This window comes from Adiantum capillus-veneris, chromosome 27 (genome assembly GCF_014529385.1).
Source record: "Adiantum capillus-veneris isolate H3 chromosome 27, ASM1452938v2, whole genome shotgun sequence".
NCBI classification, from domain to species: Eukaryota; Viridiplantae; Streptophyta; class Polypodiopsida; order Polypodiales; family Pteridaceae; genus Adiantum; species Adiantum capillus-veneris.
The window spans coordinates 62,026,897-62,039,019 of NC_140957.1; the positions used below are offsets into that span (position 1 = coordinate 62,026,897).

The 12,123-nt window shown below is 43.9% G+C and overlaps 1 protein-coding gene across 3 annotated transcripts in view; it reads left to right on the forward strand.

Moving 5' to 3' along the window:
• The window catches only part of LOC147422077 (tobamovirus multiplication protein 2A-like), a 55,400-nt gene extending 46,439 nt beyond the window's left edge, over window positions 1–8,961 (forward strand). For 2 of the 3 annotated variants that reach the window (XM_086503099.1, XM_086503100.1), the window contains exons 3-7: window positions 7,558–7,657; window positions 7,730–7,810; window positions 7,883–7,987; window positions 8,125–8,325; window positions 8,413–8,961. In XM_086503099.1, coding sequence (XP_086359225.1) covers window positions 7,558–7,657; window positions 7,730–7,810; window positions 7,883–7,987; window positions 8,125–8,325; window positions 8,413–8,517 — 592 coding nt within the window. In that variant the 3' untranslated portion in view covers window positions 8,518–8,961. The remainder of the gene's footprint in view (window positions 1–7,557; window positions 7,658–7,729; window positions 7,811–7,882; window positions 7,988–8,124; window positions 8,326–8,412) is intronic. The other variant, XM_086503101.1, reaches the window with a different exon arrangement.
• The last annotated feature ends 3,162 nt before the right edge of the window (window positions 8,962–12,123 follow it).

Genomic DNA, 12,123 nt, shown 5'->3' on the forward strand with positions numbered 1-12,123 from the left:
AGAGAGAGAGCTTTATTTTGGAGTTGCTTTATTCAAGCAAGCCTTGTGGGATGGTACTGCTTTATTTGTGAAAGCTTTTGATTTTCAGCTTTTGGGGCTCTGCTTTTAGCAACCCTTGTAAAACCTATAAATTAGTGGCTTGGGCTCCCACTTCTCAGGGCATGTGGACGCAGAGTTTGAGAGTGAGACCCTCCCACTTCCTTGTACTTTGAGCACAGATTTTAATACAAAAAGAAATACCGAAAGGGGCGCCAGTCTTTGGGGCCAATACCTCTTGGCACGGAACTCCGCCGGGCCGGTGTCGAATCTATTTGTGAACTGTTTTGAAGTGAATTCTTGTCATGTCGTGGTAGATTCTTGACTTGGAGTGTCCAAGTTTGTTACAAGCAAAGTCCCAAAAGTAGTAAACTCAAGAGCAGTTAAATCCCGAAAGCATAAGGCCTAAAACTGCCAAAAAGCAGTCAGCGCAATTGGCAGAAAATCCGTACTATTGTCCACGTAGCATGTCATCGTTTTTTGCGGAGAAACCGTACGGCAGCCACGTCAACAGTCATTGCAATTTGCAGGACCTATGTACAGCTTGCCACGTCACCGTCTTGCCACGGGTGGTCATGCCACGTCATCAATTTGTGACAACTGGCTTCTTAGAACGCTGTAAAGTAAGGCCATGTTGATGAAGCATATCAAGATGTAGGCAACAAGATGTCCTCCACAAGTTTCGCCTCTCAAAATGCACACAAAAATTGCCTTTGAGGAGCTTCCACTGCCTTGGCATTTCAAAACACTGAAGCTGTAGCCTTCAAGTCACCACCAAAAAGCCTCTTCCCTTGAGCGTTTCAAGACGCAACTCACTATAGCCTAGGAAAATTGCTGCCAATTGCTAGCATTTCAAATCGTTGCACCAAAAAACTGTCCGCCTCCTAGCTTCAAAATGCAAGTAGAAGCCAAAAACTGATCTTGCCCACGTTTTAGAACGCTCCAAAAAACGCAAGGGAAGAAAACACTGATCAAGATCCTCCTCTCCAATTCCTCTTCTCCTCGCCGTGCTCTCCTCCTTTGCGATCACTGAGCCAAGGGCTCTAGTACCATGTCAAAGTCAAAGATCCGGAAGCGTAGAGACCAAGGGGGGGGGGGAGAGAGAGAGAGAGAGAGAGAGAGAGAGAGAGAGAGAGAGAGAGAGAGAGAGTCTCTTGAACCAACCAACCTTGGCAATGAATAACTGATACAATGTACAATTGGAACAAGGGGTCACATATATACGCACCTCAATAAATTGCCCTACCCGGACTTTGACAAATACGTAAAATAAACACCTAAAAGCCAAAATAAATAATGGGATCACTTTCGGCAGTTCACTTGAGATAAAACTCTTAACCCCCTCGCCCCCCCCAAAGAAAAAAAAAGAGAATCTTTATTATGAGGAGAATCTTTTTACAAGCATACGATCTCAGACTCGATGGTGGTTTTCCTTCCCGTGTGGGAATCTAAGAGCCCTGCTTTCAACTTCGGTTTGCTCTGAGAGCATAAGAGCTCCTAGATTCCGTTTCCGGTATCCCCGAGCGTAGGCCGAAGCCTCCTTGCTCCTTTCTCCGAGATGGAGTACTTGCAAAAACACAAACACAGTAGCGAAAAATTGTAGATTTCATGTGCAATCATCACCTGTTTCTCCAGGCGCGAAAAACATCCTCCATACGCAAACTTGTCGCGAATGCTTGTAGATCCGTTCCGGCAAGGTCTCCTCTTCTCCTATTGTTGGTCAATCTTGGTGAGAGGGGGGACACCCATGTTGCTTTTATAGGCTCAAGAGGTTGGCAGGAATAGCAGGGAAACCTGTGCTCTTTTTCCAACAATAATAGGTGGGGAGAGGGCGGCAAAAATAGAGAGAGAGAGAGAGAGAGAGAGAGAGAGAGAGAGAGAGAGAGAGAGAGAGAGAGAGAGAGAGAGAGAGAGAGAGAGAGAGAGAGAGAGTTGCGTTTGTTGCACTTTTTAGCCACCAGAAGGGACACTTTGTTTCTGATGCTTTTTTAAAAGTGGATAAGTGGGCAGCCGGACATCTTTAAAAATAATGTGAACCTGTTCAAAACTGAGTTTCAAACTTATGAGCTGAAAATCATGTGTCCCTGAATGCAACCTCTGTTAGACTTACACCACTCTGCTGCTTCACAGGTCTAGGGCATACATGTACGGCTAGTGTGCCTCTGGGCTGGCCACCCTTTGCATATGGATTTAGATTGGACTATCCGGCCGTCCACCTTGTCCGGGTGCCCTCATATTTCATTAATTCTTGATGGGTCGTGGGGGACATTTTCTCAGGCATTTCCCTACCTCCCCTTGGGAACCTATATATGGGGCCAGGGGGGCACACCCATTCATGGTCTGACATCTCAGTTGTATTGGGTCTCTTGCTTTGGTAGTTAGTGGGGGGCTGATCGCCCCCTTTCCCCATCTCTGGTGTTGTGTCCTCTCTCTCTCTCTCTCTCTCTCTCTCTCTCTCTCTCTCTCTCTCTCTCTCTCTCTCTCTCTCTCTCTCTCTCGCGCGCTTCCGCACACACGCACTCTCACAACCTCATGCAAAGATGCAATGCCGACATAGACTCCCTCGTGGCAAAGCATGTGCTTTCTTGGAAAGCACTCAAAAACATCTTGCTTTTCTCCAAAGCTTCTCATCAGAACCCATCGTTATTTATGTGCTTGCATCTTTCGTGTAATTCTTACCTTGTTTGGATTTCCTCCTCATACCAAAATATTCCCTATCCGATGCTCTCGTCACGAATCCTGTGACACATCGGGAATAGCCGTTACTTGGTCTCTCCTACTGTTAGGTCCTCACCAAATCCACCATGCACACATGACATGACACAAGCCATACTCACACATAAATGAGCATTGAGTGCGGATATCAAACTCACTGTCCAGCCATGGAGCCAATACAGGCTCACCCCCGAGTTTCTAACTTAACAGTTCTCAAGTGCACAATTTTAAATATATCCTAATTTCATAAAATAGAAATTACTTAAAATAGTCAATTTACCAACACTGAATACTCAACTTCTGCTTGTCTCTCTCAAAAGATGCTATCTGTGAAGTTGCCCAAGCGAATGGTACCCCTTTATGAGGTGTGCAACAGTGAAGCAATCTTCACAAACTGTCTAATGAACCACCTCCGTAGTAAGAGCATAACCCCAAAAAGCTTCTTCCATTATGTAATAGACTTGGACACCCCAACTACAGCAACATGCGTGAGAGAACTGAAAAACAACTGAATTGAACTTGAATAAGGAGAGAGAGAAAAGGAGAGTCGACATCAAGCGAAGGAGTTCCGCTTCCAAATGCACTAGCCCCAAAGATTGACGCCCCTTCTGGTATTTCTTTATTATTGCTTCACAAAAGTACAATGTCCGAGGGTCCCCTCTCTGCAGTGCTCTCAAGCTACTTAATCCAAGCAACAAAGATATAGTAGATAGACAAGATTGAAATCTCTAACGACGGATCATATTGCTAAGCATGTCCTCAAAACCTTTCTTTTTAAGTAGATAAAGTAGAAGTGTATGGATTGAGGCAAGAAAAGTACCACCACCCTCAATGTTCATAATGTGCCTGAGAGAGAGGCCATGGCTCTGCTTATAAACGTTTTATAGTGGCTTTGGCCCAAAAGCACGTGCTATAAAAAGCTGGACTTCCAAAAGCTGACACCCTCTGTCCTCAGCGTAAAACATGGGCCTGTTCGCATAGATTGCCACGTCAGCAGCTCTATGCAAATTGGGGCGGTGCTTTATTTTTGGAAGGGTTTAGGCCCCTCATGCTGTGCTAGGTAGAGGCGGTGTGCCTCACCGTGCTTTGCCCGTGTCCGTCAGCCATTTTCCGACCGCCCACATTTATCTCTTTATTCTTTATACATACAAAGAATAAGAAGCTCTCACTCATTCTCACATTGTGCTCATACAGTGAGATTTGGGAGCTCCACCCACATCCCTGTGCCATGCTCTCTCTCCCCTTCTCACTCTCCGCATTCGCGCACTCACAATTGGTGTCAGAGCTCAGGGATTGGGGGCACCATTGGAGCTCAGCGGGTAAGCAGCAGAGAAGCAGCACAAACTGCGGCATGTTTTTGCAGATCTGTTTGACCTATCAAAACGTTTTCATTCAAGCCGATTCTCTTTGGTGCTGACCGGTTTTTCGTCCTCTTCAACTTTGCAGAAGAAAGTTTTCTCAAAATCTTTACCAATTTTGAGATACGTCACTCAGACTGCCTGCACGTCTAGGGTACACAGCTGCAGATTTTTACAGATCTGTTTTGACTTGTAAAAACAACTGATTTCAGGTTCATTCCCTCTATTCCCAACCGTTATCGCGTGGTCTATAACTTTGTAGAAGGAAGTTTCTGCAAATTTTGAATGGTTTGGGAGATATGAGCTGACAGGTTGCAGGGTGTTCGGAAAGTTGAGGATATGATGTATGCCTTATGTGGTTTGATGCTCATGGAGACTCATGTGATTGCAGTTTGAGCTGGGCAATGTGTGCCTCGAGCATGTTTTTTGACAGTCACAGGTAGTGCAGGTATTTGTGTACTAGATTTGCAAGTGTTTGCAATGATGTATGGAAAGTGTGGAGATTGGTGCATGCATTTGGAGTGCGGTTTGATGCGCTTTGGTTGCTCATGCTTTTGAGCATGCAGTCACTTTGGTTATTGGTTTTGTAGCCGTTTTGCTGACGAAACTCTTGCGACATTTTCCCAAAAGTTATATGCGCATCGTTGGTGCGATCGAGATTGCGATGGCTTGTAGCGCTCAGGATTTGCGTGCAGTGTTTTTCCTTTTCGGTGGTGCATCGCGAGCGTGTTTTGCTCTGCATTTTTGGTCTTGAGTTGTGAGTACTCGACCATTTGGAGCTTCCAATTTTGGTTCCTAGCTACAGGTTTGAGTCTAGTACTCGCACAGGTGTTGCCATTTGCAGTTGAGGACATCTTCTGCAGTGCTTTGGATTGCATACTGGTTTCGACACGGCCATTGTCTTGAGCTTTTGCTTTGTGTATACTTTTGTGGGATAGTGGCTGGAGTTTACTCGCCATAGTTTGTGATCGAGCTTAGCTCTCACATTGATAGGTTTTGTCAGGTTGGACACGGTTTGGTGTTCTTGTACCCACTCTCGCAGGAGTGAGGATTTGCGTATGCTTGTGTGGCTAGAATACAGGCTAGTCACAGGTTTCACAGATTTTTGCAGGCAGTTTCTCTTATGGGATGCGTTTTGAGCTAGTTTGCTCTCTACTTGCGTATATGGTTATGCGCTTTACGCTTGGTTGAGCAGTTTGTCTCAGTTTATACTTGCAGAGTTTGCAGATTGTGGAGTTGTTTTATGCATATGTGAGCATCGATTTTGATGTGATTGATCATGTTTTTGAGGATTGTGTAGTGGTTGAGTTACCTTCCACTTTGTTTGCCATAGTTTTGGCATGGATATGGAGACGCTTCAGGTTAGAGGCGGTTCTCGCTCACAATCGTGACTAACATGTTGGCACTGCGGTCATGGTGGGCATAGTATGTGTCGTTGCTTCAAGCGTATGAGGCAGCGGAAGAGGTAGATGCATGGTGCTACTATGAGAACATATGCTAGAGAGTATGCATGTGATGTGCATGTCACTTTTGAGTCTAGCTTGCCTTCATACTACTTTGTGTCTTGGGATAGCACATTGTCTACGTGTTTTCTACTAGACGAGCATGTAGTTTTTCATGTGATGCCACGTCGTGATGTATTTTGCTCTCTCTCTAGTGGGAGACTTGGTTGTGTGCAGTTTGCTGATGGTTGAGCATATGACATAGAGGGTGCTGGAGATGTATTCATGTCTTTACCTAGCGGTGCATTTCTTACGCTAGGAGATGTACGTTATGTACCGGGACTCAACCAGAGTCTCATTTCAGTGCGTCAATTGCAGAGTAGTGGACATTGTGTACTGCTTAGAGAGCGATCATTTAAGATGCATAGGGGATCACTGGTGATAGCCAGAGGTGCTAGGAGTGGTTTGCTATACCCTTTGCATATTTCTGACACACGAGGAGGTGTAGTCTCTGTGTATTTGCAGTCATGTTTGGAGCGAGAGACGAGGTGTGTCTCTTTTGCAGATGTGCTGCATGGAGAGCAGATTGTGCATTTGTCTTGTGGTGCCACGTTCACGCAGACAGTGGTATCTCTGGGGATGCACAGCTTTGACAGTCATCAGTTGAGCCAGAGACCGATGCATTGTTCTATGATGCGTTTGATACGTTTGAAGGCGACAGTGTCCTTCAGACAGCTGTGTGATTGCAGTGGTGCTGATTTTTTGGTTTTGCAATCATTCTCAGCAGATATGCCTTTGCGGGACGATGCTGACATGGTGATGCATAGTCAGGTGGTTTTGATGAGGATGCATATGGCACTGAGGTTGTTGACAGGGATAGGTTGGCACACATAGTGCATGTTTCGTCGGCTTTCAGGTCTCTTATGTCTGACCTTTTGGTCTCGAGACATGATCTTGCTTATGCAGTTGGTGCATTTGTAGTGGGAGTTGTCAGTCGTGCGATGACTTGACTGACACTGGCATTGTGCATTGTGGAGCCATGCAGGTCGTCACTCGATATCTGCATCAGCAGTCTTATCGTAGCTCTAGCCCTAGTGGTATGCACGTTGCATCTACACTAGAGCGGTTACAGAGTGAGCGAGTGGACATAGGTTGAGAGCCGTTTTCTCTTACCTCTTGTATATACTAGTTGTAGGCTAGTCTTCTCACCACTTATCGGACACAACCTTTAATGGGAGAATGTTAGGTAAAGGCGGTGTGCGTCACCGTGCTTTGCCTGTGTTTGTCGGCTAGTGTCCGACTGCCCACATTTATCCTTATTCTTTATACATACAAAGAATAAGGAGCTCTCACTCATTCTCACATGGTGCTCACACAGTGAGATTTGGGAGCTCCACCCACATCCTGTGTACTCTTTCTCTCTCCCCCCTTCTCACTCTCCGCACACGCACCGCATTCGCGCACTCACAATTGGTATTAGAGCCTTTAGTCTTCTCGCCACTTATCGGCAAACAGCCTTTAGTGGGAGAATATTAGGTAAAGGCGGTGTGCCTCACCGTGCTTTGCCCGTGTCCGTCGGCCAGCATCCGACCGCCCACATTTATCTCCTTATTCTTTATACATACAAAGAATGAGGAGCTCTCACTCATTCTCACATTGTGCTCATACAGTGAGATTTGGGAGCTCCACCCACATCCCTGTGCCATGCTCTCTCTCCCGTTATCACTCTCCGCACACGCACTGCATTCGCGCATTCACATGCTGTACTCTGAAAATTGATTTAGATTTAGGGTTTTTAATGCTAACCCTCTAGTCCCCTTGGCCAATCTTGTAAGTTAGGTATGCCACGTCACAAACTTGCTAACTGTCAGTATCACTTAAACTCGTACTCATGTTGATATTTACTCGTGCTCACACTCACACACTCCCATTGTCTTATGCTTTCTCATAAAGGGCTATCCTAATACTTCTTGCAATTCTAATTTTTTGCTGATGGTTATTTGCAGGTTTCTATATGTCTTTATAGGTGTTGGAGTTCTTGTAACGCTAATCACTGTTTCGGGCTGTGTAGCAGCATCTACTGTGAATGGATGTTGTCTCTCCTGTGTACGTAAATGAATTATTTACTACACTCGCTTATTAATTTTGCTTTGCGTTAACTCACAGTATACACAACAGTATGCTTTTTTTGTAGGACTTGTTATTGTCGTGGAATTATCCCTTGCTGCATTCATCTTCTTCTATGGGAATTGGGAAGATGTAAGTGCATTTCGAAATGATGTCAATTTTGAGAGAGAGTTTGTTCCAACGTATCACATCCTCGAATGGCAGATGATACCAGATGACTCTACAGGCGAACTAGACAGTATAGAAAATTTTATTGAAGACAAGTTTGATATTCTGAAGTGGGTTGCTTTGGGTATCATTATTATGCAGGTATAAGTGCTCTCCTATATTTTACACCGGTTGTATGTTAGGTCATGTTTTGAATGAAAGGCCATTTAATTTGTCATGAGCTTGAAGAATGCGACTCATTTTTCACTAACTTTGAAAATGCCCCTCTGTTTTGGCAGGCCGCTGCTTTGTTTCTGGCCGTTATTTTACGAGCTTTGGGATCAAATGCCAGAGCAGACTATGATAGCGATGATGAGTATCTTGCAATGAGGAGCAATCGCCAACCCTTGTTGAATAGGCAAGGAGCTACTGGCCCAGCCGGAAATTCAGAAAATCATTCCACTCGAGCTGATGCTTGGAGTACGAGGATGAGAGAAAAGGTGAATGTTGAGTGCATTTTTCACGCTCCTTACGATGAATTATAATGTTTTAAAAGGTGGTCTTATATGTCGAAAATTCTTTTCCAGTATGGATTGGACACCAAAGAATTTTCATACAAGCCCGCCGAATCAAGGTATTCTCAGCAGAGCACAGGTGGAGAGGAAAATCAATCAAAATGCGCAATCATGTAGAGAGAGAGAGAGAGAGAGAGAGAGAGAGAGAGAGAGAGAGAGAGAGAGAGATGCACTGTAAATTGTGTCAAGATGTGCCAGCTTGGTTAGAACCAATCTTTGCAGGTGGTTCTGGTTTTGCTTTCAAGAATGACCTGCCCTTTCAGATATCATATAAAGCTACAATGAAAGAATGGGATTTTTGAGATAAATGGTGTAGATGTAGTGGTCTGCAACAAATCCATTGAGACTTGGTAGTACTAGTGGTGTTTTCAGGTTTCCTCATTAGAACAGAGCTTGAGACATCCTTCTGGTTGTCGCGGAGAGTGGAATTGTGGATGTTTGTTGAGAAAAACCTTATCTTTGTTTGAGACATCCTTCTGGTTGTCGCGGAGAGTGGAATTGTGAATGTTTGTTGAGAAAAAGCTTCTCTTTGTATTCAACTTCTCTTTGTTGTGTTTTGGAGATTTCATGCTTACTGTATCGAACTTGTCTTTGTTGTGTTTTTTTCTTATTGTGGGAGTCGTAATTCTATAAACATCTTTTTTGGTATTTGTGACATCTTTTTTGGTATTTGTGAATCATGTGGGTGACTTAGCTTAATGAAAGGTGATGTCCATAGGATATCCTTTCTTGTGTAGCCGTTCCTTTTTTTGCAGATATGAGCGAAGATATGATTTTCACGTGTAAAGCTTGGCAAATAGGCTCAAAATCCTATGGAGTCTAAAGCTTGCCTAATCACCTCACTAGGATTGGCAAAGAGGCTCAAAATCCTATGCACTCGGTTGGTCTACACTACAGCTCAGGTTGATGAGGATGAAAGTGGCTATCCTCCTTAAATCTCTACATTAAGGGTACAGCCAAAATGTCTCTGTTTTCAAGTAGCCGTGGCCTATACCACACTTTAAGGATGCCATTAACTCTTGGGAAAAGCAAACTAGAGCGCTTCGTTAGTTGCGTTTGTATCGAATTAAGATTAAGTAAAATATCGAAAACTATATATGCCATTTCAGCACTTCTCAAATGATTTTTTTTTTGTTTATTTTGATATTATTAATTTGTTTAAGATATTTATTAAATGGGAGGAGAGAGAGAGAGAGAGTTCATCAAAGGATGTTTGAGTTTTTTTATCCGAGAGGAAATGAAGCACGGAGAGAGATTCATCAAAGCGTGTTAGATTTTTTTACCTGAGTGTTTGGGATACCGATTGTTGTGGTTCAGAGACGTTTTTTGCAAAATGGGATACCAATCGTAGTGTTTCAAAGGCGTACCTCGTAGAAAACCGCAAGGAGGGTTAGAATTTTGTCAAGCTCAACGTTTGTGACCATACAAGATGTAATTGTTTGTTCCATTTTAATGTTTAAAAAAAAAAGAACATGCAAGTCTCCTTACATGAAGGAGTTTGCACAATTCTCCCCAATTTTTATATACGAGGGAACATGCCATTCCCAGTGCATTCATTAACTGCGTTCTCAATGTACAATGCTTACTCAGCGTGGGATTGAATGTCTCGTTCATGCACCTCCTTGCATCAATGATGTTGGGCATCTTGCGTAGAGCCACCTGACTTCAAGATACATGCGTAGGTGATTGCATCTGGAGAGAGGCCCTCGCTTCGCATCTGTTGAAAACAAAGCTTTCTGGCTTTGCCTCCGTGGGACAAATCTTACAATTAATGCATTCCAAGAGTCCACACTCTAGATCACAGGAAGCATGATAATTTTTTGCAACAACTCGTGACTAGTAATCTCATCATTAATTCTCACCCATGTAAGACACACCTTCAATGTGCAAGCGTAAGTGCTTTTGTGAGTCTGCTTGATGTGTTTCATGAGTATTGCTTCTTCCTTAGAGTTGTTAGTGTATTTGTTGCCTTTCTGTAGACATTGTAAGGGCACCACATTTGCCATACATATAAAGAAAAGCCTTGCTAAGAACAACCTGTTTCTGAATAGCTTGTGATTGACTAGCACTCTCATCATAAATTCTGTCACCCATGTCAGCATATTACAAAGTCTTTCAAGATGCTAGCATATGTGCTTGCTTCCATAGATGATTGCATTGGAGAAAGGCCTTCTGCTTGCATATGCTTAGAATAGCCTTGACAAGCTTCCTTGCCAACGTCCTGCATCAATTTGAAGTGATTACCCATCTTGTGGTTTTTTTGTGAAGATACCAAGAAAGAAGAAAGGAAGCCGATCTCCTGTTTTCACTGAAAGGCTGTAATTCTGATGACTCTCAATTTGCGATGAGAAAGACGTCAGAGGGCCGAAATTATAGTTTAGAGTAGGAATAGCTCAATAGCTGCACGTCTTTACAAGGGGACTGATGAAGGTCATAAAATGTGCGAGCAAGCACTTGCTGTTGGATGGTCGATGCCACGTGGATGAAGGATTGTTGCTTTGCATCCCCTGGAAACAACCTAGGGCTTTATGGCCCTGCTCTTGTTGCGCACATCTCGAATCACCGCATTTCAAGAGATAACATTCCAGATAGGAAGCTCATCACATTTTGTGCTTTCTCAAGCATACCACATTGTACATGCATATCAACCAAGACAATACTGCCAAGCACGACATCTTTCTTCAATAGCCTCCGACTCACAATATACTTCTGAGTTTTTGTACCCATATGAGCATCTTGTGTAGAGCCGCATGCCTTCAAGGTACGTGCAAAGGTAATTGCATATGGAGAGGTACCCTCGCTTTGCATACTTATTGACCAAGACAGTGCCAAGCACGACATCTTTTCTCAATAGCCTTTGACTAACAATACAATTGTGAATTTTTGTGCCCATATCAGCATCTTGCTTAGAGCTACATGCCTTCAAGATGCATGCATAGATGAGTACATCTGTAGAGAGGGCCCTCACTTTGCATTTGCTGAAAACAAACTAGAGCTTTCTGCCCCTGTCCACGTGGGACAAATCTTGCAATTAGTGCATTCCAAGAGTGTAAGTCCAGACAGGAATCTCCTCAAGCAGTTGCGTAGAGCCACATGCCTTTAAGATGTAAGCGTAGCATTCAAGACAAAAGTATAGGTGACTGAATTTTGAGAGATACCCTTGCTTTTGCATTCGCTGAAAACAGCCTAGAGATTTCTGGTGCTGCTCTTGTTGCGCACATCCCGCAATTAGTGCATTCCAAGAGGTGACATTCCGGACAGGAAGCTCCTCAAGCACTTTTTGTGCTTTCTCAAGCGCACCACATTAAGCATACATAACGACCAAGATAGTGCCAAGCACGACAGCTTCCTGTGCCCTTGTCGGGCATATCCTACAATCAATGTGTTCCGAAAGACGACATCTCGCACCACATGTGGCATACATATCAACCAAGGCATTGCCAAGCATGGCAATTGTTGGCAGCAACCCCTAACTAACAATATCATAGTGATTTTTTAGGCCAATATCAGCATCTTGATATACGCTTATGTGATTGCATTTGGAGAGACGCCCTCACTTTGCATCCCCACTGAAAGCAGCCAAGAGCTTTCTAGCCTTGCTCCTATTGCGTGTATCCTACACTGAATGCATTCTAAGAGACAACATTCCGGATAGAAAGCTTCTCAGACACTTTTTTGTGCTTTCTCAAGCACACCACATTTAGCATACACTGTTGACCAAGG